At 39.8% G+C, this 25,840-nt stretch overlaps 1 protein-coding gene across 7 annotated transcripts in view; it reads left to right on the top strand.

Moving 5' to 3' along the window:
• Positions 1–25,840, top strand: part of LOC146362544 (receptor-type tyrosine-protein phosphatase U-like) — a 252,231-nt gene that overhangs the window by 137,135 nt on the left and 89,256 nt on the right. For all 7 annotated transcript variants that reach the window (XM_084919376.1, XM_084919377.1, XM_084919375.1 and 4 more), the window contains exons 4-7: positions 9,426–9,507; positions 15,361–15,476; positions 20,536–20,707; positions 24,307–24,600. In XM_084919376.1, coding sequence (XP_084775502.1) covers positions 9,426–9,507; positions 15,361–15,476; positions 20,536–20,707; positions 24,307–24,600 — 664 coding nt within the window. The remainder of the gene's footprint in view (positions 1–9,425; positions 9,508–15,360; positions 15,477–20,535; positions 20,708–24,306; positions 24,601–25,840) is intronic.

The raw sequence follows: 25,840 nt of genomic DNA, 5'->3' as shown, positions 1-25,840 counted from the left end.
TGGCAATCCTCCTGGCACTTAACAGCGTACACTATGTTACTCTGTTTGTGTCGGGGGCCCGATCCTTGGGGTGGACCACTTTTTGGCACAGCGTGTTTTGGGGTTTAAAAGCCACAGAGATACGGTGTTTAGAAAAATGCGTCTCAACTTTTCCGATACTCCGGACACATACGGGATCACTACAGGTTTTCGCTTAGTCTCTGTCTCTGTGGCTTTTAACATCCATAGAGAAAGGAAGTGACTTGAAGAAGTCACTTGAATAAACCGTTTCTCCCACTGAAAACGCTACGTCCAGATGAACAGAATCAACTTTTGGACAAATATCACACGTACTAATATAATAAAAACAGTTTCAGGAATAGATACACACAGTTTGTTTTTCATGCCCCATTTTGCATTTTTTTTTAGTGGCAGTTATATCAATATTTTTTAACACTGATGTCATATATACACTGTGTTTTCCAGTGCAGATTAGTTTTAGCGTATTTATTTAGTCATAAGGTTTTCTTTCCTTCCTTGAGATGTCAGTGGAAACAAGGTGAGGTTTTGTCAGCCTTTGGCATTATCAGCTTGTCTTCAGCTTTAGTCTTTTAAGCCAATTTCTCATCTATCCCTCCCTCCATCCATTCATCCATGGAGGTGTTGAACCCTATCTTAGCTGTCATAGGGCAAGGGGTACTCCCTGGACTCCCTGGTCTATCATAGGGCTAACACAGAGAAACTGACAACCAGTCACGCACACATTCACACCTGCGTTATAGCTATTAAAACATGGCTGCTGTCAGCTGTAACAGCATTATTATCGCACTCCCAATTACTCAAACCATATGCAACAAATAGCAAATTGCCTCTGTCATATATCACAGTGGCTCAATAGCTGTATAATTACAGTGGGTGTGTGTTTGGGTTGTATCTTTATTTATTGGTCAATTTACCTGTGTGCTGCAGTGTAATCAATAGCTCTGTTTGATGCCTGTATTGTCGGTGCTGCATTATTAGCACCGTTGTGTAGCTTGTAAGATTCTGATGACTGGATCCAGTCCTGCCTCACCTCATTAGGGCTGATAATTTATCCCCTAATGCTCTCTTTCTTCCCACTAAGCCTGTCGCCTCCAACACCATTCACCTCGCCCCACCTCCAAATTGCTGTTAATGAGAAGGCAATAGCTGGTGTAAGGGATTGTGGGAGCGTGGGTGCAGCGAATAGTCAATTGACCTCAATTCCATGCGACCCTCAGCGCGGGGGAGCAGTCCGGGTGTTTGCTTCCATAACCTTGATGCACTCTGAGCCCCATCTCAATAAATCAAGAGCCAGTTAATGAGATTAGAGGGTTGCACAGATCAATGAGGACAGCCTGAGCTTTACCATCCTCAGCTCTTCTGTCCTGAGCGACTCTCACAACAGCCAAAATGATTTAAAGTAATGATTTTCTTCCTTTCTCTATGGATGTTAGAAGTTTGCATGCCACGGACTGTAGCAAAGGGGAAGGTGGAGGCAGGAGGGGGGAGCTAACGAGAACAATCAGACAAGTGAGACCAGATGGGGAGTTTGCTTAGAACTGCAGTGTTTACCATTCATGCAGGCATGCATAAGCAATGTAATCTACTACCTCGGTGACGTATGTTCAAGATGTGTGAGTGATGAGAAGGCACTGCTCTCTAAAGTCCTTCCACCAGGCATGTAGACACAGGACAGATTACTTTATTTGTCCTATAAACCTGGATGATTGGCACCAGGTAATGAAGCAGGTAAATGTGTGCAGATGAGTGAAGAGGCTTAAACAAAGAAACCAAGTGTGTCTATCTGTTGCGCGAAGGGCTGAGCCTAGAGAGAGGCTCTGTGCCTCTTTTTAGTATTCTCCAGAGGCCCCACAGGGGTCCACACATCCATCTGCTCAGTGCTATTGATAAAGATCACTGTCCAGCACTGCCAGCCAACAGATTAGCCGCAGCAGGCCACAGAGCAGCAGCTCCACACAGGGGTAGGATCACCATATCAGAGGACTCGGGGGAGAAAGTGCGTCCCTAAGCAGCTGCTGGTGGTACTGGTGGTAGAGATTAAATAGATTAAATTCAAAGCATACCCAGTAAACATTGGGTGTCAATACCTCCAGAGGGAAGACAGGCTGCTTCAGAGATATGTTGGATCGTGATCTGAGGTGCTCTTGGCCTTCAGCATTTAGGCTTTTACTGATATAAGATTTTAAATTTCGTGGCCAATAGTTCCGGATTCTACATGTCCATTGTTAATATAATGTTAATATATTTTGTCCTTGAAAATAGGATATTTTCTGATGTATCCAACTTTTTGGCAGGAAGTCCTCTTAGAAGATGATACACATCTATTTAGAGACAGGACAACTTATTCAAACTATGAGCTGTCCAACTCTGTGGGCTAAAGTAGCTGTAGTAGAGGAAATGTAGTTTTAGAAAAAAAATTTAATCTAGGAAACTGTATGATAATCTTTTGTGCTCCATACCAACAGTTTCTTATATAAAAATCAAGGTTTAAGTTAGCATGGCTTTATTTTATTATCTTGGATCAGGACACAGCCACATTAAAAAAGACTATATCAAAAATGACAATAAAAAAGATCCAGTTTTAATTCAAACTGTGAAAGTATGTTTAATCAAATATTGTAATTAAGGAGTCTAGGAGACAAGTACTTAGAGTCCTGGAGAGTCTGAAATATATTCTTCTACATCATGAGTACACATACATTTTAGAAGTACTTTGTTTCTGATATTAAGAAGTGATTCTTCAACCACTCGTCCAGAAGCAGAAAACAGACTAGCCCAGTAATGCATGAAACAATAATAATTGCTGTGTGTGCTTTTATGTCTTTTTTATATCTATTTTTATTTCTATTGTATCCTTTCATTTGAAATAGAATGAATCACCACCTTATCTTGCAGAGGGATTGGTGTACCCTGGTGATACTAGAAGCAGTGTTGTCGTTGGCCCTGTAGGGTCTCCCAAGGTAAATGTGTTCTAGGTGAAGGGCCAGGCTAAATGTGCTTTACAAACATTTTATGGACAAAAAACCCCTATGCAGTAACCTTACAGTAACCTTACTGCATGGTAGCAATAGCCCTTCTATTGCTACCATGCAGTAAGGTTACTGCAACTCTGGCAGTAGCCAAAGCAAGGAGGGCTGATGGGACTCTGCTGACCTCTGCTGAACTGAGGACATGATAGAAGAACTACTTTGAAGAGCTCCTCAATCCCCCTGACATGCCTTCTATAGTCGACCGAGAGCATAGGAACAAATCACTCGGGGTGAGGTCACTGAGGTAAATAATCAGCTCCTTAGTGGCAGATCTTCTTGGGTGGGTGAGATTCTCTCTGAGTTTATCAGGGCCCTAGATATCGTGATGCTGTTGTGGCTGACACCACTCTACAACACTGTGTGTTAGTCGGTGACAGGGCCTCTGGATTAGCAGACTGTGGTTGTACTTCCCCTTTTCATGAAGGGGGGCTGGCGAGTGTGTTCAAACTTCAGGGGTTTCTCAGCTTTACTGGTTAGGCCCATGCCAGGAGGAGGTGAGTGTGTCTGTTAGTTGAAACCTCAGATTCTGAAGGAACATTGTGGTTTTTGTCCTGGTCATGGAACACTGGAGTAGCTCTAAATTCCCTCAAGTGTCTTTGAAGGTGTATCAGGGTTTGCCCAACAAGTCTACACATGTTGGGCAAACACGTGTAAACTGTAGGTATTGAACCTCGTCCCTCAGGGTGTCCTGTGGAAGCTCATTCTGGAGTATGGGGTATCTGTCTTGTTGCTGTGAGGTATCTGGTCCCCGTACAACCGTTGCCAGAGCTTGGTCCTCATTGCTGAGAATAAATCGGACTTTTGCCCTTTGTCACTAATTCTGTGTATATTTTGTTTAATTCAGACTTTGTATATAGTTTTTTTTTAACACTCAGGTGTCCTAAACATGCAGCCTTATCAGTCAATTAATAACCATTAATAACAGGTCCTTCCTCTCGCAGCTTAAAAGATGAAGACTATAGCCGTGTTTCACAAGAGTTCATTGCACCTGTAATGGAAGATAAACCTGCACTGCTGAGTCTCTGATTAAATCATTAGGTGTCATTTGACTGAGTTCATGACCCTCTGCCTGACTCTGCTTGGCTCTGGTGAAGAGACTTGCTGTTTGAGAGTGGACTTTGAGGGACAGAAGAGAAATGAGTTCAGACAGGTTCACTCATTCTCTGTCATCTTGGTTTCTGGAAGAAAGAAAATGTGCTCTTTGAAAAAAAAAAAGTTTTTTCTCTGTAACACTCTTTAAAAAAAAACTTTTTTCACCCTTTATTTTTTTTACTCTTTGTCCTCTTGATCACATTGTCTTAATACTGAATGTATCTCAGTATTACACCCTTACCATACCCCTATAAATTTCCTTCTCTCCTTCGTTACTTACTTCTCTTACTTAGGTGCTGCAAAAGGTCACCCTCTCAATTTTTGTTGTTTTGTTTTAGACACTTTTAAAACAAAATTTGTAAAAGTTGGACTCCTGGAAAAATGTCTTGATGTTCTAAAGCCAGTATATAGAAGAGCTTACGTAAATTGGATTTTTTTTAAAAAAAGAAAAGAAAACAGACCAGACAAGAATTGTCTTTCCAACATTTCTTTATTTCTGCAATAGTCATTCAATGTATTTGCATTAAGCTATTACCTCTCATAGTTGTTTTTATTAGTAGTGGCAAGGCCTGCCATCACATTGCTTACCTAAGCATGAGGGATTCACTCCAAATCTAGCCCAGCACAATTTTATCTCACTGATAACAGCTCCACATTCCCCAGTGTATCAAAGCTTTATTCATTTAATGCTGACTGAAACAGAGCACCATATTGCTTCTTTTTGCTTCATATTATAAGCATCCTCCTGAAACTTGTATTATTGCAAAGAACTGATACAACTGCAACTACAATTAGCATTAACAGCAACAGACATTGTTAACTTGACTGTATTAATTCCTATCTGACATATAAGAGGTTAAGTAAGAATTTTAAGAATTTCTCTTCTAGTTATCTGTAGAATTATATTCATTTAATTACAAAATTATTCAGCTCACATAAGTTTTATTCATATAGTGCCATTTTACAACAGTTCACTCTGAAGGTTTATGTTAACGATGTTAAAATGACCAATTTTTTGCATTTATGCACCTACAATGCCTTATGAAAGGATCCTATTGTTTTAATAATCATATCTTATTTATGTGCTCAAAAGTTGAGCTATACATGATATATGACTACACAGTCTTGTCGCCTAGTAACCACCTAGCAATGGGCTAAAATATGTTTTTACAGTTTTTGCAGCGTTTTTTGGCATTTTTGCACCTACAACACTTTTTAAAAGCACTGTAATTTTCATTTCATTTTTCAGCCAACAGGAAAAACAGACCAAACTATATTTCAGCATGAGCATGTATTGCTAGTGAATAATGACCCAGAATATGCCACAAAAGCAGTTCTAGGACTTCTAGATGGATAGAGCCTAACTAGATGTGCATTCCATTTACTGAAGACAAAACTGAAGGTAGAATGATCTACAAACAATCAGCCACAAGAAGCGACTGTCTGGGTCTCAAAAAGTATCTCAGGGTGAGACAGAGTAGTTGGTGATTCCCATTGTGACAATAATGTTACTGTCCAAATTATTATGCACCAAACCGTGTGGAACATTTTCAGTTTTTATCAGTTTGTTCTGAATGATTAGATTTTTGAAGACTAAATATTTGGAAAATGTAACACACGCACAGTTCAATTTTCATCATTTCAAAAGAACATAGACTTACCTGAACCTAACAGTAACCTTACTTTAACATTAAACTAAGTTTTCCCTTTAAAATTTCATGATTTATATCGTGGGTTCTTTCTTTGTGTCCCTTCAAATCCCTTCAATGTGACTGCATAAACACATTTAAGTACACACACAGAAGGAAAGAAAGCCTTCAGCATATGCTGTCTGGTCCTTCATATCACACTGCAGTGGAGGCACTGTACTCATCCTCAGCCTGTTAAAGGAAAGTGGCAGGGCCACTTGCTTCTTATATATTTATGTTTTAATGCGACAAAGCCAATATAGATCAGTAGTGTTAGTTTAAGTTTACTTGAAGAAGTCAATTAACAGGACATCCTTCTCATTTTTATTCAACACATTCATCAAAAATTCTAATAACTGGTTAAATTAAATAAATTCATGAAGAATGTTGGTGTCTGTGTCAAATGATAGCTTCTTTATTAGTGTGCACACAAAAATGTTTCCTGCAATTCTGCAATAAAAACTAAAAGCTAAAAATATTAATTACTGTGCAAATCTTGTTTTTATTGCAATCTAGTTTACAGCTTCCACTCTTCATTTTATGTATTCATCGCAAAGGCCTAATGGGACGTTGTATGGATTTTGTTAGTCTACTATCAGTGTGTTATTTGTTAGTCTGCTATCAATTCTCTAGCATTGAATTTTATGAGCCAAACACGATGCCACAGGAGGTGCATATTAAAATTCTTGCATGATTTTTTTACCTCAAATGTAACTGCCCTTGTGCAGCACTGTTCTCAACTGTCTCCACTGGCTTGTAGCTGAGCTTGCTTTCTGATTTGGATGTGCTTCTCATGTCATTTCCTTTGGTTGCTGACAATGACACAGGGCTCCTTCCTGAGAGATGGCACCCTGCTGCTTGCAGTACACCAAACCTTTATTCACACATCACAGGTGTGTTTGCAGCGTTAGTTTTTGGTTGGTTTTTTTTGGGGTGGGGGAGGGTGGCGGTGGGTGGCCATGGCCTGTTTTTGTCATAACAAAGTAGACAGAAACGAAGCTGAGAGAAGGCTGGAGAATGACCTTGAATTTGAGATTTTCAGTTGGACAAATCCATCTTTTATACTGCTTGTTGAAATAGATTTTGCTTTGTGCATACTTATATGAGTATTATATGTTTTCTCTCTATGCATTGTTTCTGTCTTTTAATACAGCTTATATACATAGAGTAGCTTATACAAAATATTTGCAATTGGATATAAAACCCAATGCAATGCATTGCAGGTCTAAGATAGATAGATAGATAGATAGATAGATAGATAGATAGATAGATAGATAGATAGATAGATAGATAGATAGATAGATTTGGCAATGGCACAAATTTTGATTTTCATACAGTCTGCTTCAGTTTTGATTTAGTTTTTTTTTTTTAACACGTTTGTTTATAGCTTTGATAGTGGCGCCAAGCTTCTGGCCACCAGTAGTGTTTCTCTGTCAGTCCTTATCATTGGTATTATTATATTATTTGTAAATACTGCAAGGGGATTCTACTGTAACGTTTGTATAATGACTTGTGTGAATATGCATAGCTACTGTATGCCAACATTATTCCTCAGCGTCTGACACAGTCATAGCGAAACACACTCGTCTATAAGTGAGGGCAGATGTGGAGGGGCTTAATGATGGCTCAAAGCATGGAGCTGAGTGAATCGATGGTGGTGGGTGTGTTGACGCATGATGAATTGTAGAGTTAATCGGTCAGACGTCTCTAATGGCCTGACATAGGAATGAAAAATAAAAATAAATTAGTGGAAAGAATTCCTTAGTCTGTATCCATCTGCCAAAGCCTTTTGTGCTATTGATTTGCCTCAGGCACTTAAAGCCTGATGTATTGTCAACATTGCACTCTATTGCCTGTCTAAGTACACGGTCACAGTCTGACTTCCACCGGACTTTAGCATAGACAACTAGCAGTATTAAGTGTGGGTGAAATGTCTGAATCAGAGCACAGCTACATCTTTCATCTTACCAGGTGTTAATGCACTCAATCCCCAAGTTCAGAGTTTGTCATACTGTAGTACAAAGTGAAGAGTTGCTTGCGGCGGGAATGATTTGTGATCTGTTGACTGTAATTACTACTCGGAAACCTAGAATGACTTTGTTGCATGCTGGGAGGCCTACACGTTCGCTCCGAGTCGCTGCGTGTGGCTGGCTCATTTAGATGACTGACTGAATATTTAGGCTGTGTTTAAGAACTCCTGCAGATGATTTAATAAAAGGGCCAACGGGGAAAGGAAAGAGATCTTTAGTCATATAAGGATTCATAGGGGTTTTGTCTACATTTATAACATATCAAATTGTACAGCACCTGAACCTTGAACGTTTGGGCTTAGTAGATCACAAATTGCTGTGTCGTCTTAACAGTAATCAAGTAAATGTACCTGCTCACCAGTATATGACAACAGAGGAGACATGGTGATGCAATTTGCTGAACAAAAGTGTTTTGACCTCTGTCATTTAGATTTTAAGGCAGCAACTTTGCATTTATGGTGAAATGTTTGTAGGTACATGTACATGAGCAGTTCCTACTTCTGGCATTACTATTATTCAGAATGACAGCTATTAGTGGCTAAGTCCCCCTCTCCACCTGTTCTGTAGTGCTGGCTACCTTTTATTTGTGACAGAGAAATCCTAACTCAGAGATCCACTTGTTGCTTTTCAGGATTTTCAACGTCATTTACCTTTTTTGTTTTTTGTTTTTTATCTGGAGGCACGTGCTTTGGCAGTTTCCAACAACAGGAGCATGTTCCAAAGCTCTGTCCAAGACAGCAGATTAATAAAATGGGCACCGGAGATGCAGCATTTGTGTGTTTATTGTAAACCATTATATTCCCATGACTTCACCACCACCGGGTGCCAGAACCACTCTGCTGGACAAGCTACTATATGATGACACCATGCAACATGTTCTATAAAGATAGTAGTATACATTATAAGTGACAACATGCATGTTTATGTTTAAAAAAAATCAAGTGGCTACCAGTGGCAGTGCTCTGCATTGTACATTAGGCATATATACATACATTTCATTCAATTTAATTAAATTTTATTTATACAGCGCCAAATCACAACAACAGTCGCCTCAAGGTGCTTCACATTGTAAGGTAGACCCTACATAATACTTTTAGGCATAGATATTGTATCTCTGCAAAAAGCTGTTTTGTAGCTGCCTTACATTCAGAAGTGTTTAGGTCTGAAATGGGTATCTTTGCCGCTTGTTTGACCTTTTAATACAAAAAGAGGCTCTAGAGGGCTCTGGCGTCTTTATTCTGAAGGGCTTACACTAAAGCCTGACATTTCCCTGTTGGTGTTTTAAAGAGATGAAAGGGTTCTGCTAATAACTAATGCTAATTTAGCTGTGATTAAATTGCTGCTTTTGAAAAATACCACACAACGGAAATGAAACATTCTTGATTATGGTGTAATGCCAGGGTAAAACTTTACAATTAAGATTCCCCTTTAAATTTGTAGTAAGTGAAACAAAACATGTGAATTTTCTGTTCTTGCCAGGCGTTTAGATATTAATTTTACCCAATCTATTTGCCATTTAGCATGCAGCGGGGTGTAGTCATTTAATTTACCCTTTGTCTTCACAGGTCATCTTTGAAGCGACTGTTTCTGAGGAGCGGCAGGGTTATATTGCCTTGGACGACATAGTGCTGCTCAATTACCCCTGTTGTAAGTACCCACTTCTGTACAACTCATAACAATGGTGGTCCAGGCCACAGAACTCAACAGCTTCTGAAAAGTGATTGAAGACTATGAAACCATTCTGGTGACAGGGGGGCAACCGCGGCACACATACCTGGTACATGTCCAAGTGTCAGACCCACAATAACACAGCGGGAGGTGTCCCTTTTGTCCTGGAAGAACAGCCGACCTTTTCTACTGATCGCTATGCTCCCAGCCGGGTGCTTTTAAAGCTAATGTGATGTTACAGGCAGGAAAAGGACAGCTAGTGTTTGTACTTTGATCCTCTCTGGGAGATGTTTTTTTCTTTGGCATCACTGGGATATCGGGAGGCTGGTGGTTTACGGGTGTTATTGAAAATTCTGTTATGTTCTGTTAAATTACTATTACACTCCCTGACTGTGTTTTAGTGTGTACAGTAGTTGATGTTGGATCCATCATATGAGACCTTTTTCTTCACAGCTGTGCCATTACCAAGATGATTAGCTCTATTGGGCATCATAGACAAAAGCTTAATGTGAACTGATTGGTCTGCCTGGAAGCAGAGGTCATTGCAAAAGCTTCAGTAATGCATGCTGACTTCCAGAACAGATAACGTGGAGCCAAAACAGCAAGTACTGAGAATCAACTGATAATGGGCTCGGTGTTAGTGTTTTATTAAATAATAGTTTCAGTCATTTAAATGCTGTAATTTCGACCAATTATTATTGCCCAGTTGTGATATGATGCAGAGTGTTAGATTACATAATTACTCTGTAATAAGCCATTTCTGCACTGGGTGTTGGTATACCTTTAAACTAAATCAAGCATATATAAATATTATATGACTAATTGTTGGCAGTTGAGTGCGCTTATTCTTCAACTTATTCAGTTACAGTAGCTTTTCAGTGAATGAAAATATAAAACTAGTGCTAAACTTTAAAGCATAATCGTTTTGTATTTCACTAATATCTCATGTACTGCCATCAAACTCCATTCTTTTGATGAGACTGTAGTTGGCTACTTGTCTACCAGTAACCCTGTTCAGAGAAGCAAAAAAACAAAGCCCTTAATGATATTACCAGATGCGCTGTAATGTGTTGTATTCTAGATTGTTTCACTGCCCCCTTGTGGTCAAAAATCTCTTCATGCGGCTTTAAATAGAATAGTAAAGTCATGCTTGAACAACCCCGAAATACCGACATTCGTACTGTTCAGAAACCAAGTACTTCTGTATTCCAATCTTTATAACTAACATCCAGTCTGGCTTTCAGTAAGAAGGGAGCGAGAATGGAAATATTGTTTTTAGCTGCTTAAATGTGGGAAAATGCTAATGAATGATAATGTGGAGTATTTATGAGCTCATGAAATTCAGATCTCGTTTTCTAGGGCTACTGGCAGTGCTAAAAATCAGCGAGGCCACATTATATAATTCATTGAATCCACACTGGGAAACCGACAGAGGAGCTAAAACCCTTTCTTAAACCAGCATGCAGATTCTTTTTTTTTTCCGAATCGAAGCTCTGCTCAGACTTTAGCACTTGCCCTCTGTGACCCTGTCCTGAGAGGAGTAGGATACTTGTCCATGGTGATTAGTGATGGAGTGGTGGTAGGTGCCTTTGCCAAGGCCCCTCAATATGTGAGCCAGGCTGAGTTTAGCCTTCGTGCAGATGGTGGCGTTTGGATCCTCAACATGCCTCCAAGCTCACATTAGGGGACAATGTCCCTGCAAGGCGCTGCAACATATTATATGTGCAGCATAAACACATGAATCATGAATCACATGATTCATGTGTTTCATCTGTGCTCAACCAAGCATATCCACACACAAACAAAAATCTAGAACAGAAAAACGCATACACGTGCACAGAGTTTTGCACTTGGTGTAAAGCTGCAACAGCAAATGCACACACACATACACACTCATACAAAGATGTAAGTAAACATTAGCAAGGCAGTGCAAATTTCCCTGCAGGCAACAAGAATAATAGTATGCCCCTTTAGGAAAGCTTCAGCTCAAAAGCAACCGCTACTCAGTTTACATTCCCACTCATTTGACATTTGTCTTGTTTTCCCCTGGAGTCCGTGCCTTTATTCTAAACACGTGTTTCGCTCAAACCAATCTCTCCTGCATCATGGAGGCAAAGGCAGCATCACTAATTTAAAAAGCCAGCATTTCAGACAGACAGAATACATTTGAGACTCAATTTACCTTGGCTCTTTTTATGTTTAACACTATTAATTAAGGCTCACCAAGTCACATATCCAACCTACTAGGCTTTTAGATTTAAATTAAATTTGTCTGTCACTATTAATGCAACTGCCTCATCCTCAAATGACTCCTTCTATAATTGGCCCTGAGACTGTTAGTCTTTTAGAGAAGACTTTAAAGTTGGCTTGTTTTCTCCATACAAAATACTCAGGGTGGCACAACAACAAAAGTCCATTGGGTATCCATTCTGTTAATTTTTCATTCTTTTAATGCCATATTAGCCATCTTCCCAATTTATCACTTATGGTGTGAAATGAGCTAGTTGTGGTTTGAGATATGCACCTGAAATTACTTACTGTTACTATGCTGATTGAATGGACGGAGCACCAAAAGGCCCAGAGAAGGAAAGAGAAACATGAGCAAAAAGGTAAAATTTTCGATGCAGTTTCTATCATCCCATTCTCTGCAGATGTTGCTGTTAGTTACCGTGGAAACCAGGCATGAAAGTCTCCGAATTAAATTTTGCCCAAAACATTGGTTAGCCAGTAGAAATAATTCCCACAGTACATATCCTGCTAACGCCACAGAAGGAATTTCTCAGTATGCTCTGTGTCTTATATAATGTATATAATGTATTTTCTCATTATATTCAGAATGTTGTTCATTAGTGTTGTTTTAAGGGGGTAGCTATGTTACCGATTCTCATTGTTTAAAGAGTGTTTGGAAGCGTGAAAACCTAAATGAATGCTTGCTCAGGCCAAAATTAGTCTAGAAATGTTTCCAGCACTCTATTCTAACAGCCTGCAGAAACAAGCAAAGAGAAATTAGATTGGCTGTTGGGTGGGTCTGTGATATATTGCGTATTTTTAATAGTATTTTTAAGATACTATATTGTATTTCCTGTAATGGAAATGCACCAATCTATGCAAATGTTGAAATATGCCACTGTTCGGCATCATTGCGGCTAAGATCAACTCATGTATGGCTCAGTACATGAGCGGGGCGCAGAAAGAGCAGGAATACCAGAGGAGCGAAACACCAGCCAGTAGACAGAGCAGTCGCCCAAGACTGCAAGAGCAGACTGACTAACCTGTGCACCGCCTGGATTGACTACAACAGCGGTTCCCAAACTTTTTTTGCTAGGCCCCCCTTTGTTTTACAAGAAAAATGTTTGCGCAAACACATCCTCCAACCACACACACCCATATTTTGCTCCATTGTGGTTTATTTCACACCTCAAACATTTAGTAAACAATAAGCAAATACAAGCAATCTCCAATAAATTACAGGTAGTAAGAAAATAAACTACTAGCTCTTTTACGCTACGTCCACACCTGTGGGATACTGGTTGTCTGTGATTTGAACAGCCCAGTGTGTGCTCCCAACAAAGGGAAAGCCAATTATGCAGGGGAGACCTACCTCTGCACTTGTGCAGGTGAAACCAAAGGGAAGATATGCTTCACCATATATTCAGTCTTTGGCTTAGAATGAAGTTGGTTTGGAAACATATTTAGCGATGCTTCATCTCCTGCTTTGCGTTTGTGTGGGCGCCCCGTGCTAGCAGTGTCCAAGCATTGTTTTTTTGGTTTTTTTTCCCTTTTCATACCGTGCCCCTCCCTGCAATGGCTCTGCGCCCCCCCTAGGGGCCGGGCCCCACACTTTGGGAAGGTCTGGACAACAAGAAGGCCTATGACTCGATGCCCTACATGTGGATCCTCTAATGCCTAGAACTATATGAGATCAACAGATGTCATTCTATAGATGGCATCAAGCTGTATGCCAAGAGTGAATGGGACATTGATTCACTGATCCACAGCACCAGGATATACAGCAAGGACATAGGAATGTGATTCGGACTGAAGAAGTGTCGGCTGGTAACAAAGAGAGGGAAAGTAGTCAGAACTGAGGGGATCGAACCAGAAGGCAACATTACAGACACTGAGGACAGCTACAAGTAGCTGGGGAATCCCATAGGCAAATGGGAACCACGAAGAGGCCGGGAACCATTGGAACCACAAACAGTTGTTGTAGTTATATTAAATTCAGTTAACAAGAGGCTCTTTTAATTCATTAATGATCATTTAGACACTTTTACTTCATAATTACGCTCAGCTTTGGTCCAAAATTATCAACATACTACATCAAATGAGGTGATGGACCTCACTATTCACCATTATTAAGTCAAATTGGTCAAATACTTTTTTTAAAAAAAAAATCAGCAATCAGTAACACACAGCATTTCAAACTTGAGCCTTCAAAATGATCCAGGAGTAGCAGAACTCTTGTGTTAAACAGTGTTTAGTTAAGTTAGGTTTATCTAATAAACTATAACTCACCTGTTGCATTAATCTAATGTGTTGAGTATATTAGAAAGTCACCAAAACAAAGAAATGTTACATCACTGCCTGTTTCCTTTCTCTACCACTACTAAGCTATTGCAGAAAGAGTTTAAAGTCAGTTTTAAAAATGATATATTTCCCATGAATATATTTCCTGAAATAAAAAAAACATCAAATGTTTAAACTGACACATTTTTAATAAAATGCCTATTTTGATTGTGCATCAAAATTTATTCTTTTCTTTATTTATTCATCAGGATTTGAACTTGCAGTTGTCAACAGATGGAAATATTGATAAAAACAATTCAGTTATCATTTTTGTATTAATTTTTATGAGAAAGAGTGCAGTGAACCTCTGTTACAGAAACACCAAATGCATTTTCTGTCATAAATATACAAGGTAGCTTAAAGAAAGGACCTGAAAATGTGGTTCAAAATAGCAGAAGGCAGTATAGATGTATTAGCAATATGCAGATGCAGTGTTCCACACATTACAGTGAACGGACATACTTGTGTTTTATATACTGGCAGAGAGTACTGTGACTGACCGTAGGTGTACAGCACAATGCAGACGCTTTTCAAACTGGCTCTTATGAATTCCTTCATGTAACCATGTAAACAGCAGCAGGTAAGAAAAGCCTTGTTTTTGAAATTTGGCTTTACTGTTTTGCATTTTACTTTATTCCACTGAGTATTATTAGGTTATTACTACCATTATTCTTAATTTGGCATTAAAAAGAGCAGTTGAAGTTAAGGAAGTAGCAAAAATATTTGATCTCGCAGAAATACAGCTTTCCAAAAATGGTTTGCCTTCAGTCTTAGCTGCATCCTTTATGCTCTCAAATGCTGACATGGTGGAAATGGCAGTCCATAAAAGTAAAGCCCATCATTTTCTTTTTTTCTAAAACCCAATGGTACAAAAAACATTTTTCATATTTTTCCAGGGACACATGGATAGTTTTCTTTCACCTATTTCATGTTTTTGCCACATAACTGCCATGACACAGCTGTGATGTCCATTCCAAACTGATCGACGGAGCTTTTGTTGTTTTTGTGGTTAAATATTTTTGAAAAGTGCTTTGGACAATGCTCATGTGAACCATTTATAGTTGTTTAGAAAAGTGAACAGAAGCCAGCAGTGATGTTTGTGAGCCTCTATCTATATCTAGGTGTATATTTAATGTACAGGCTCTAAATAAATTACACTTAGCATCTGTGTTTTCAGTATATTTAGACAGCAAAGCTCAGCTCCAGATGTGGCACTTTCATCACTGTGTATCTCTGTGTGTGTGTTTTGTCCTCCTACCACAGACAAGGTGGCTCATTTCTCTCGGCTGGGTGACGTGGAGGTGAATGCCGGGCAGAATGCCTCGTTCCAGTGTGTCGCCACGGGAAAAGTTTCTGAGGCTGAGCCCTTCCTGCTGGAGGTGAGACCGAGGGATTGTGCACATTAGCGTGTTTGTGTTTTCTTTGTGTTAATTGTCTTCGCTCGCACAGTCAAGGCCACAGCTAAGCTTCTACATAACACCTAAAATGAGGCCCACGTCCTCCTGAAATTCTGATACATAATCTCCAATTAAATCTACACTTTTTATTGAATAGTTGTTTTTCTTTAACAAAAACTAGAGAGTAACTAGATTTAAGATATATGATATAAATAGGGTTGTCTTTTTAAATGAATTGTGATGATGTATGAAAATTTCACAAATGTTGTTGTGATTTAATGTAAATCTATGTGTTACCGAAAAGTCTTGAGACTCGATGCCCTAGCTGCAAGCAGGGACAAAACAGTGGTATCTGTGATTATCCTTCATTATTCCAGTTGTGCATTGGCATTTATATTAGTTCAGTCCACCAGAGCACAAAACCTTGAAAGAAGTGAATGAGATTTTTTCCGATTGGGTTGATGTGGAGTTTTGAAACGCACCATTAAACATTTGCTCACAGTGAATTTAGGGATACTGAGGACTGCAGTGCTAAGTGTAGACTGCATCGTTGTTCATTTTCAATATGGTGATTGTTTCAGATTTAGAGATTTGTTTGTGATTTGGATTTCAAACATAGCAGAATACAAACCAGAGCCTAAACAAATGTCCATTAATTCTCCCAAATGCAGCAATTTTTGTCCTTCCAGATCTTCTTCTTGTGCATCTTGGTTTCTTAATTCTGCTGGTGCTTTTAGATTGCTCCATGAAAGTCACGCTCTGACCTTGCACTGTGCACGGTGCAGTGGACTTAAAACTTGCTTGAAGCACAGAATTCAGCGTCTCTTTCAAACTGCTCCAACTGCCAGATTGTCAATCTGAATTTCATTGTGTGATCGTGTGCCAGCATACAACACGAAAACACACCAGCACAATCTGTGGGACAGCCGATGAGAAATCTAATAATAGAACCTGCAAAGAAACAGTTGTAAGGATGCACAAGGAGATGACTTTAAAGGGGAAATTAGTCTAGGTCAGGGATAGTTTTGGATTTTTAAGGGAAAATTCTTTTTATTTACACGCCATACTAGCTTTTCAAGTGGACAGGGGCTTTGTATCATGAGATTGACATATTGGGTATTTAATCACCACTTATTGTGTTCCAATGGTGGGCCTATTTTCAGATTGACACAACACAGCTTAACAAACACAACCACATTTTCACCCTTAGCTGAAGAACATCAAACATCATTTCTAATCAGAAGCAATAGCAATCCTGGATTTTCAACTAAAGTCTGGATATGGTAGAGGGGTGTTGAACTTGAATGACTTAAGTGTCCACAAGGTTTTAAACATTAAAACCTGTTGTGTTACATCACAGCAGGTGACTGAGATTAACTGTGTCCAACTTTCTGTAATGACGTGAAAATGCAACTTATAAAGTTAGCACGGTGTGTTGGGTTCTCACCAGGTACTCTGGCTTCCTCCCACAGTCTAAAGACATGTCGTTAGTGGGGATAGGTTAATTGGAAAGTCTAAATTGTCCAAAAGTGTGAATCGTTTTCTGTGTCTGTGTGTTAGCCCTGTGACAGACTGGCGACCTGTCCATGGTGCACCCTGCCTCTCCCCCTAAGATATCTGGGATAGGCTCCAGCCTCCCTGCGACCCTGAAAAAGGGATAAATGAATGGATGGAAGTTAAATAAACTTAAACTTAAAGTGTGCGTACCATTTTGACTATCATTGAGCCCCAAAGTACAGATATACAATCTTATGTTTTAGTACTGATACAGCTCAATACTGCTAAGTGGATCAGAGAGATGATCATCATGGAGACTGCTCTTAGTGCTGCAATATTTGAATCCCATGTTTGCAAATTATTCATTGGTGCTTAAAATAAATTTGGAGTGTTTACTGATAATGAATAAATAATAGACTTTTGGCCCCTTTACATGCTATTAGTTTAGCATTTTTTTAAATATAAGATATTGATATCTGTATTAATATTTGATGACTGTGGCCACAGATGTTACTTATATCGCAGATTTTGGACAGATAGTTCTGAACCAGCAGTCTGTCACTGATTAGTGTTGTTGTGATTTTTACCAGAAAAAAGATTAATGACTTGATTGTGAGCTAGCAACACAGTCTACTTAACCATTTTAATGTCTAATATGAAACAATAGTAATGGATGGGTGGTTATGAAACTGGAATCGGGTATTTTGTAGGGTACAGTACAAATATGTATTTCTTTTCTGAAGATACTGCAGAAAAGAAATGCAGTATTTATTTATTTATTTATTTCCTTTTTAACCATATCACATCTGTTCGCACAGCCAGTTTTCTTCATCATATCTGTTTACTTCAAACTACAGAAGGGTCTCAAGAGTCTTAACCATCAAACACCACATGCTTGGAAGCCTGTTAAAGTCATCACCCTCCAGAGGCTTGATTATTAAGTTTATTGAACTCCCAACAGTATATTCAGTATATGAATTCAGCTCATCACTTCAGAAGACTTCAAACCAAAACTGCTTGAAATTTTAAATAGATTTTTCAAACTTGATTGATCTGACACAACATTAAAAGTACCCCTGCAAAATTAGTCATTTGCATCCTACCAAAACTTCTCTGGCCTGGCGTTGCACGGACTCTGCAGGACTTCTGAAGGTGCCCTTAGTATCTGGCATCAAGAAGTTAGCAGCAGATTTTATAAGAGATGGCGAAGCCACTGTGAAGCAAGCGGCCCAGCACCCTGTTGCTAGTTTTTGATTTGTCCACATTTCACTGCCAGCATGTACTTGCCACTGCTGACTGGACGCACCTTACAGGAGCAGACGTGCTCTGACCGAGGCGTCTAGCCATAAGCATATGGCTCTTGTCAAACTTCGTCAGGCTTTTACCCAGAATCCTCCTGTGTCCAAAACTCATTGGCGTCTGAAGTTCTCTTATGCAGTATCCCTGCTTTGGAGCTCTAAGAAAAAAAAATGCTAACAAATGCAAATTTTTTGGTTTAAAATTTCAAGTCCTCTAACTTCAAGGAAGGTCAATATGGTTGTCTCTTAATAGTCAATCGCAGAATTACCTGGTGGCAAAGACGTGAAGCCACCTCTTCTGACCTCGTAATTAACTGTGCAGTAGTCATTAAAGAAAATGGAGCCATTATCTTTTATGTCAGTAATAGTAGTGCGATTTAGCATTCTTACATAATTCAGAAAGTTTGTGATTCTGAGTTTTTGCCTTTTAATGGTTGTGTTGTGCGCAGAGCCGTTTGAGAGTTTGTGCCTCTGCTTTTCTAGCTTTTTGATTGGGATGGCATTTAGTTTACAAAAGCCCCTAAAGTCATTTCTCTCATGCAACTGAAAATAGTTTTCATAGTTTGAATATGAGCTAATATTAGTCTTCATAAATCCATCCTTGAATGCCTCCACTCCTTCTTTTGGCCTTGAAGCCTGCACATCTAAGTGCTTTTGAAATGATAGCAGCAGGGAGAAGACACTTTGCAAATGAGATCTCTGTGTACTTGGTGATCCATCCCCTGTGTTTCCACTCAATTTTATTTCACCCCCACCCTCTCTTCTCTGTATCGAAGCCTTTGAAGATCATCGGTGTGTGAAAGAGACATTTTTTAAAATCACTTTCAGACTTTGCAAATATGTTGACTGAGCTATACACACATGTGAAAATTCAAAGAAACAATAGAAGGCTTGTCTTCTGTAATTTGACAAAGTGCTGCAACTTCTCAGCCCATGTCAGCACATGTTACACTCCTCCCTGCTCCTCTCATTTAGTGGAAAAAAAACCCAAAAACTGGTAACAACAGAGAGTGGAGATATATCATAAGCCATTACCACCTTCTGTTCCTTCATTTGTTGTTCAGGGCCTGTTTGATCGTCAGCACCGAGACTGCTAATTGCTGTTTTCTCTTTGATCTCCCTGCCAATGCAGAGGTCCTCTCTGGACCAATCTGGAGCTGCTCTCCTCCACTCTTTCTTCTGTTTAGCTAGTCCAAACAAATTGTTAGCATAATGTTTCTTAATCCATTTACATCATATTTCCTCTGCTGTCCATGAGCCCAAAAATCGCAGACGGCACTCTCAGATGCTATTTATTTAATATCAACATGTGCCGAATCCAAACCTGAGTTAGTCATTATACAAACTCTTAATTGCATTATGACGCAGGGCTTGCTGCCAGACAGGAAGAATGGCAGCACACTTGGCAAACAGAAGCATTTTTGCTTTAAAAGCCTGCAGGTGGGATTTAAAGTTTACATAAAAAGCAAGCAAACAAACAAACAACAACAACAAAATAAACTGTATGTATGCTCTACATTAAAAAGTCATGTTAAACTGATGAAAAAAAAGTGTTTTTTTTTTAAACCAAAAAAGTAGGAAACAAATTTAAACAGAGATTACATAAAAGAAGATTGCAGATTTTATTGATACCAAGGCTAAAGTTAAATTGAAGTATAATCTGTAGCTGTAGGCAGTACTCTGGCACTATATATCTAATTTCATATTTTCTAACAGCAGTGTATTTTTCCCCCCATCCTCCTAAACCAATTCAAACATGCGGATGTCAAACCCACTTACTGGTGAAAAGTGTAAGCAGGCGACAGCTTACATAATAATCTACTTATACTGTGCGAGAGGCTGTATATATTGTATCTCGCACCTGGAACAGCTCATTCCGAGTGCTGGCCTCTGATTTCCTGTTCCACCGCTTAAGCCAATTTCCAGTGTGCCTGGAGCACTGACACATTAGCATGGTAGGAGATGTCAGCTCGAGCCCTGGTGCTGGAAACAACAGCAACCCGGGGGGCCTGTGCCACTGGTCTTGAAAGCGAACAAACTATTGTGACCAGTGACATTTATCACATTTATTATCTTGCCCTCCCATGTGGTTAATTCCAGCCCTGTTTTGTCTTCCTGTCTGCTTCTCAGATGCTTACCTATTTTTAATGACTTGGACAGATGCAGGTAAACACATACGGTTGGGTCGGTGCACTCAATGCTCTCTCTCTCTCTCTCTCTCTCTGTGGACCTTTTCTGGCTGTCAGCGGAGAAACGGCGTGCTGCTGGACACGTCCATGCTGACTCGGTTGAGTCACAAGCGGCTGATGGCGACTTTCCAGGTGGAGGCACAGCGTGGAGAGCAGGACCTCTACCGCTGCATCACCCTGTCCCCCAGAGGTGCCGCCGTGTCCAACTTTGGAGAACTAATCGTCAGAGGTAAACTGTAAACATTTTCATGCACAATAATACAGGGAAAACCACAACAATCAGATGACCCCCTACGAGAAAGCACTTGATGACAGTAGAAAGTGATAACTTCCTTTAAACAGGAACAAACCTCCGGCAGAATCAGAATCCAAACACGTTTTATATCCTGTGGCTATGGCCATCGTTTATCTACAGTATATGAGATTTGCTGACTTTGCCTCAAAATAAGTTTTTAATGAGCTTTTTAGTTTTACTTTTGCCTTCATCTTTGCTGTTAAGAAGAGGGCCGTATGTCTTCCTTGTGTCTCTAGTAAGAGCAATTTATGTGATGGGTGTCTCATCATAAGCTCTGCAGCAACAACACATGCTAAATAGAAAGACATCCACAACCTCAGATGGGTCACCTAACGCACTGGGATTAGGTCAGTGAGAACTGTAGGGTATTTACTTTGTAATATAAAGTGGCTTAAGAAGACTGTTTTTTTGTTATATTGTGCTATGTATATAAAATTGAAATTAAAGAAAGTGTCTGCAACAGAGATCCATACTTCAGACAGCAAAAATCAGCATTCGCCTCCCATTTCTATTCACATTCAGCCAGAAAAATGTTGAAACTACACGTAGATTATCCTTTTTTCTCCAGCAAATGCTCACTTGTGCAATCCAAACAGCTACAATACCCACAATAATGGGAAATATCCGAGGATGAAATACAGTGCTTTGAGTGGAAAACAGTAAAATCTTCAGGATTTTTAAGAGAAATAAACAGAGAGTTTCCTTCTGTTGGGTCTCCTCGGTTTTTCTGCAGCAGTTGTGTTACTTTCACTGTGCATTATGTGTTTAGCTGCTTCGGCTATTTCTGATATCATAGTTTTGTCTCTGCAAAATCAGCTGTTCTGAGTGTGTTACTTATTTCTCTCATTTATTCAACACATTTGCCTGTCCAGATGGGCATAAATCATTAGATTTGTTCTCTGAGCTCTTAAGAAAGCTGGGAGGAAACTAAAAGGAAACTTTGGTATTTTTTCCCATCTTGTGGGGTCTAAATTATTAACGGGGAAGGAAAGCTTTGTCAGTCCAGTACTGTGTGAGGACACTATTACCGGCAGCTGCAAAAAAACTCAAGTGTAATCCAGCTAGGCAATTGAATGTGTCAAAGTAAAAGTGTTTTGTGTGTATTTCTACCGAGAAGATGTAGATTGTTGTATAACTGAATGTAAAGTAGCTGCCTGGCACAGATCTCAAGGATACCTGATGGCTGACCCAATCGCTGACATGTTCTTTTGCTTATTTTGCGTTGTTGACCGTGGGTAGCCCTCTGTTCAGCTTGTCTTTTTACTGGAGACGTAGCAGCACACCAGATGAAATAGTTTGAGTTTGCAAGATCCCCCCTGCACAAATAAGATGACAACATGCAGCGTTACCATATTTAGAGCAACGGCATCAGTCTGGGCGGTCTTGGTCTTTTCTTCTGGTTGATTTTGTGCAGGTGAAACACCATCTCCAGGAGGGCAATTTTTATTCAAGCCATGGATTCTTGGAGTTGCACAGCAGGGATTTCTCTCATCAGTTGACACATGGAAATTTTTCATACCTGGTATCTACAGGTCCCACTCTTTGCAGAGAGAATTTTCTTTCTCACTGAGCAGCAGAGAAATGAATGCAGAAGCACTTCCAGCTTCCTGAGAAATGGTCTTTCTTTCTCTTCCTTCACCCACTGAGTCCCAGCTTCTCTTTCATTTAGCTCCTTATCTGTGCACTCAAATAAATAGCAGTGATCATCAAGCTGAAAAGACTGACAGCATCCTTGTCATGGTCCACAGGGTCATCTGCCATTACATGTAACTACTGATTTGTTGAAAGTCTGTCTGTAGACAAACTGAACTGCGGAGATGGGTGTGATATTATAAATATGTCACTTATTATGTCAATTGCATGAATTCAGCTACCAAGTATCCCAAATGGAGAGATGTGCCAGGTGCGTAATTTAAATTTTTTGTCCTAAGTCACAGAACTATTGAGCCTGTCAGTGGAAAAATCTCTCTTACTCTGGAAACAGTGCAGTATTGAATCTCAATGCTGTAACTGGCAACCACAAAATGTGGTATTGCCATATAGCAGCTGTGAAGCATTTTTGTCCCAATTAATAAGCTAGACCAAAGTCATACCTTTATGAAGCGCCTTGAGGCGACTTTTGTTGTGATTTGGCGCTATATAAATAAAATTGAATTGAATTGAATTGAATTAAAAAAAGCTATGATTTTGGATTACCTTGGATTCTGATTACCTAGATGTCCTTAAAGAGGTGTGCCCCAGCCAGCACTATACATCCACAGATGTTGTTGATGTGGGTAAATGTGCTGGCCAGTCAGAGCTCAGTCGTAGCCTTTGAAGATGTCAGATCTAAATCTGGTTCAGAAGAAAAATGTTTAGAGATCCTTTAGAGGATTTGGGGAAAATACCCTAAAATGGTTTGATCTAATTTTATCTGTTTACTGACATTGAATTTTGTTGTTAAATGGTTGTGATCAGACCGTCACGCAGTGTCCACTCTGACCCACAGACTGGTCTTTCTGTGTGGCTGTTATTTAAAGTGGTAAGCGGTGCTGCCTTGCAAGAAACAAGAAGAGCCTGGCTTCAAATCTGCTGGTCTCTGTAGAGTTTGCAGAGGTTTTGTGCTTTAGTTTCCTTTTTGACAAAATTGAAACACATGTATTTATCGTTTTCTAGCCTTCTTACCTTTTACGATTTTCAGTGTTCAACATCTGACATGGTCACCTTTTCAACAAGCTTTTTCAATGTTGGGTGAATTCAACTGCACAGATCTACACGTGATGGAGTAAAATAACAACAAGTCTTTCCAAAATAACGGTTATTTTACACTTTCATTGTCACTGACATTTGCTAATGAGTGAGCAGAACAGAAACATCATTGACACTGTCTGCCAAAATAAAATAGGTGTGTTTTGAAAGGTGCGGAATTGTTTGTTGAAACACCGTCTCGTTCTTTACGCCCCAATATGTCATGTCATAAAACATCTTTAAGCAGGTGTTATAACCTTGCGATATATCAGTCAGAATCACTGCACACCCAGTTCCTCACCCACACCATCGTGTGATGAATTAATTTGATGTTCGCCTGGTTGATGAGGTCATATTATCTATCAAGGCTGTAGGTTTTTATGCGCATAGAGTACTGAATTAGTTATGCAATTATTCATGCAAATAAGCTCTTATTCAGCATCATTAGAGTGAAAATTAAGATTTTTCAGCATTCAAGAGCCTCTCACACTCTTGCTCCATCTATCTTTCTCCTAGTACTGATGTGATTAAAAGATTTTTATGACTAAATGCTCCAGTAGAGCAGAAATAATGTTATTGAAACTGTAAAACAAAAAGAGAAAATCCACGTCAGAGATCCTTCACTTCTCCTTTCCTATTTTTCGACTTTTCCTTTCTGCTGAAAAAAATGAAACTTGTTTTCCATCAGACGCACTCGCATTTTTTAATTGAGTTTTTCCTGTTTCTAATTTTGCCTCCAAAACCTGATTCTAATATGAATTTAAAATAAAAATGTAGAGGAAATTATTTTGGTTTCTGCCTTTCAGTGCCACCAACACCGATTGCACCCCCCCAGCTTTTGAGGGCAGGTCCCACCTATCTGATCATCCAGCTCAACACTAACTCCATCGTGGGGGATGGACCGGTCATTCGGCGGGAAATCCAGTACCGGGCTAGCCAGTCCACTTGGACAGAGACTCATGGTGTGGGTTCGCTTACATACAAGGTCTGGCACCTGGAGCCAGACACAGAGTATCACATCAGTGTCCTGCTAACCCGGCCTGGGGAAGGAGGCACCGGAGCACCCGGGCCCCCACTGATCAGCAGGACAAAGTGTGCAGGTAAGTCACTTTAAGAGTCACAGTGTCCTCAAAAAAGAGTACACAACATCAAAGTTAATTAGGCTTCAATTACAGACAGAAAGAAAGCTGCTCTGGCATCAAGAGATTATCTCATTAGTTAAAATAAACCTCAATAGGTGGGACAATATATATTAAGACCCTTACATTTTAGAATGTGTGGTTGATAGAAATAATGGACATTAAATTTAGAATTACACAGCAGAAAAGAGCAGCAAATTCTTACACTTTTGATAATGGGAAATGCTCAAAATATGACCTTGAATCTGTCTGTGAAGGTTCTCAGTCATCCAGGTGATCGTAGTCAAAGGAGCTTGCAAAGAAAAGCGTCTGGACTTCTTTAAGTTGCTTGAAGACGTTTCACCTCTCATCCGAGAAGCTTCTTCAGTTCTAAGGTCAAATGGTGGGGAGTCCCAGATTTAAACCTGGGACTCCTGGGCCTCAGGAATTTGCATGATAAGGTGGGGCCAGGTTTCACAATGAGCTCACCCGAAACCCTGGCTGATTGGGACCCACACCCAGTTTCACACCTTGGCTCAGGCGATTAGAGGATCATCAGGGGGTCCTTTTGTCCCTCTGCGGGGGGATACTCCCACTAGGTTTAAATCTGGGACTCCCCACCATTTGACCTTAGAACTGAAGAAGCTTCTCGGATGAGAGGTGAAACGTCTTCAAGCAACTTAAAGAAGTCCAGACGCTTTTCTTTGCAAGCTCCTTTGATGACCTTGAATCAAAAGACTATGCTTCTTTTTGTCTGTCAGGTAAAACCTAACACTTATTGGTGCAGCATTACTTCCTCTTACATAATGTCCATTTCACTAGCTGGGCCCACATCCTCATCTAAGTTTGACAGCGTTTTAGTAGGTAAAAGTGAATGCTTTGACATGAATTGAGCTGCGGTTTGGGGAAGGCCTCGAAGGGGACTGGCAATGGCTCACGGGCCTGGCAGATAGATCCCCATGTACTAAATAGAAATGAAGAAGCTGAAAAATGGAGAAGAAGGAGGAAGGGTGGGGCACGTAAACGAGAATGATCAGCTTGCAGAACTAGGGGACCCTATATAGATGACAACCGGAAGGAGCGTGTTTGGAGGAGTGGTCCTGCTCCTGAAATTCCGATACATAATCTCCAATTATTGAATATCCAAGGTCACAGTGCAAAGAGGAAATGCTAAAAGCTAATGTAGCATGAGTTGAGAGTTGAGATTTGCTAGAATATAAAG

This window comes from Perissodus microlepis, chromosome 22, assembly GCF_051167445.1.
Source record: "Perissodus microlepis isolate ML-2025 ecotype Zambia chromosome 22, ASM5116744v1, whole genome shotgun sequence".
NCBI classification, from domain to species: Eukaryota; Metazoa; Chordata; class Actinopteri; order Cichliformes; family Cichlidae; genus Perissodus; species Perissodus microlepis.
This window is presented reverse-complemented; position numbering and strand designations above follow the sequence as displayed.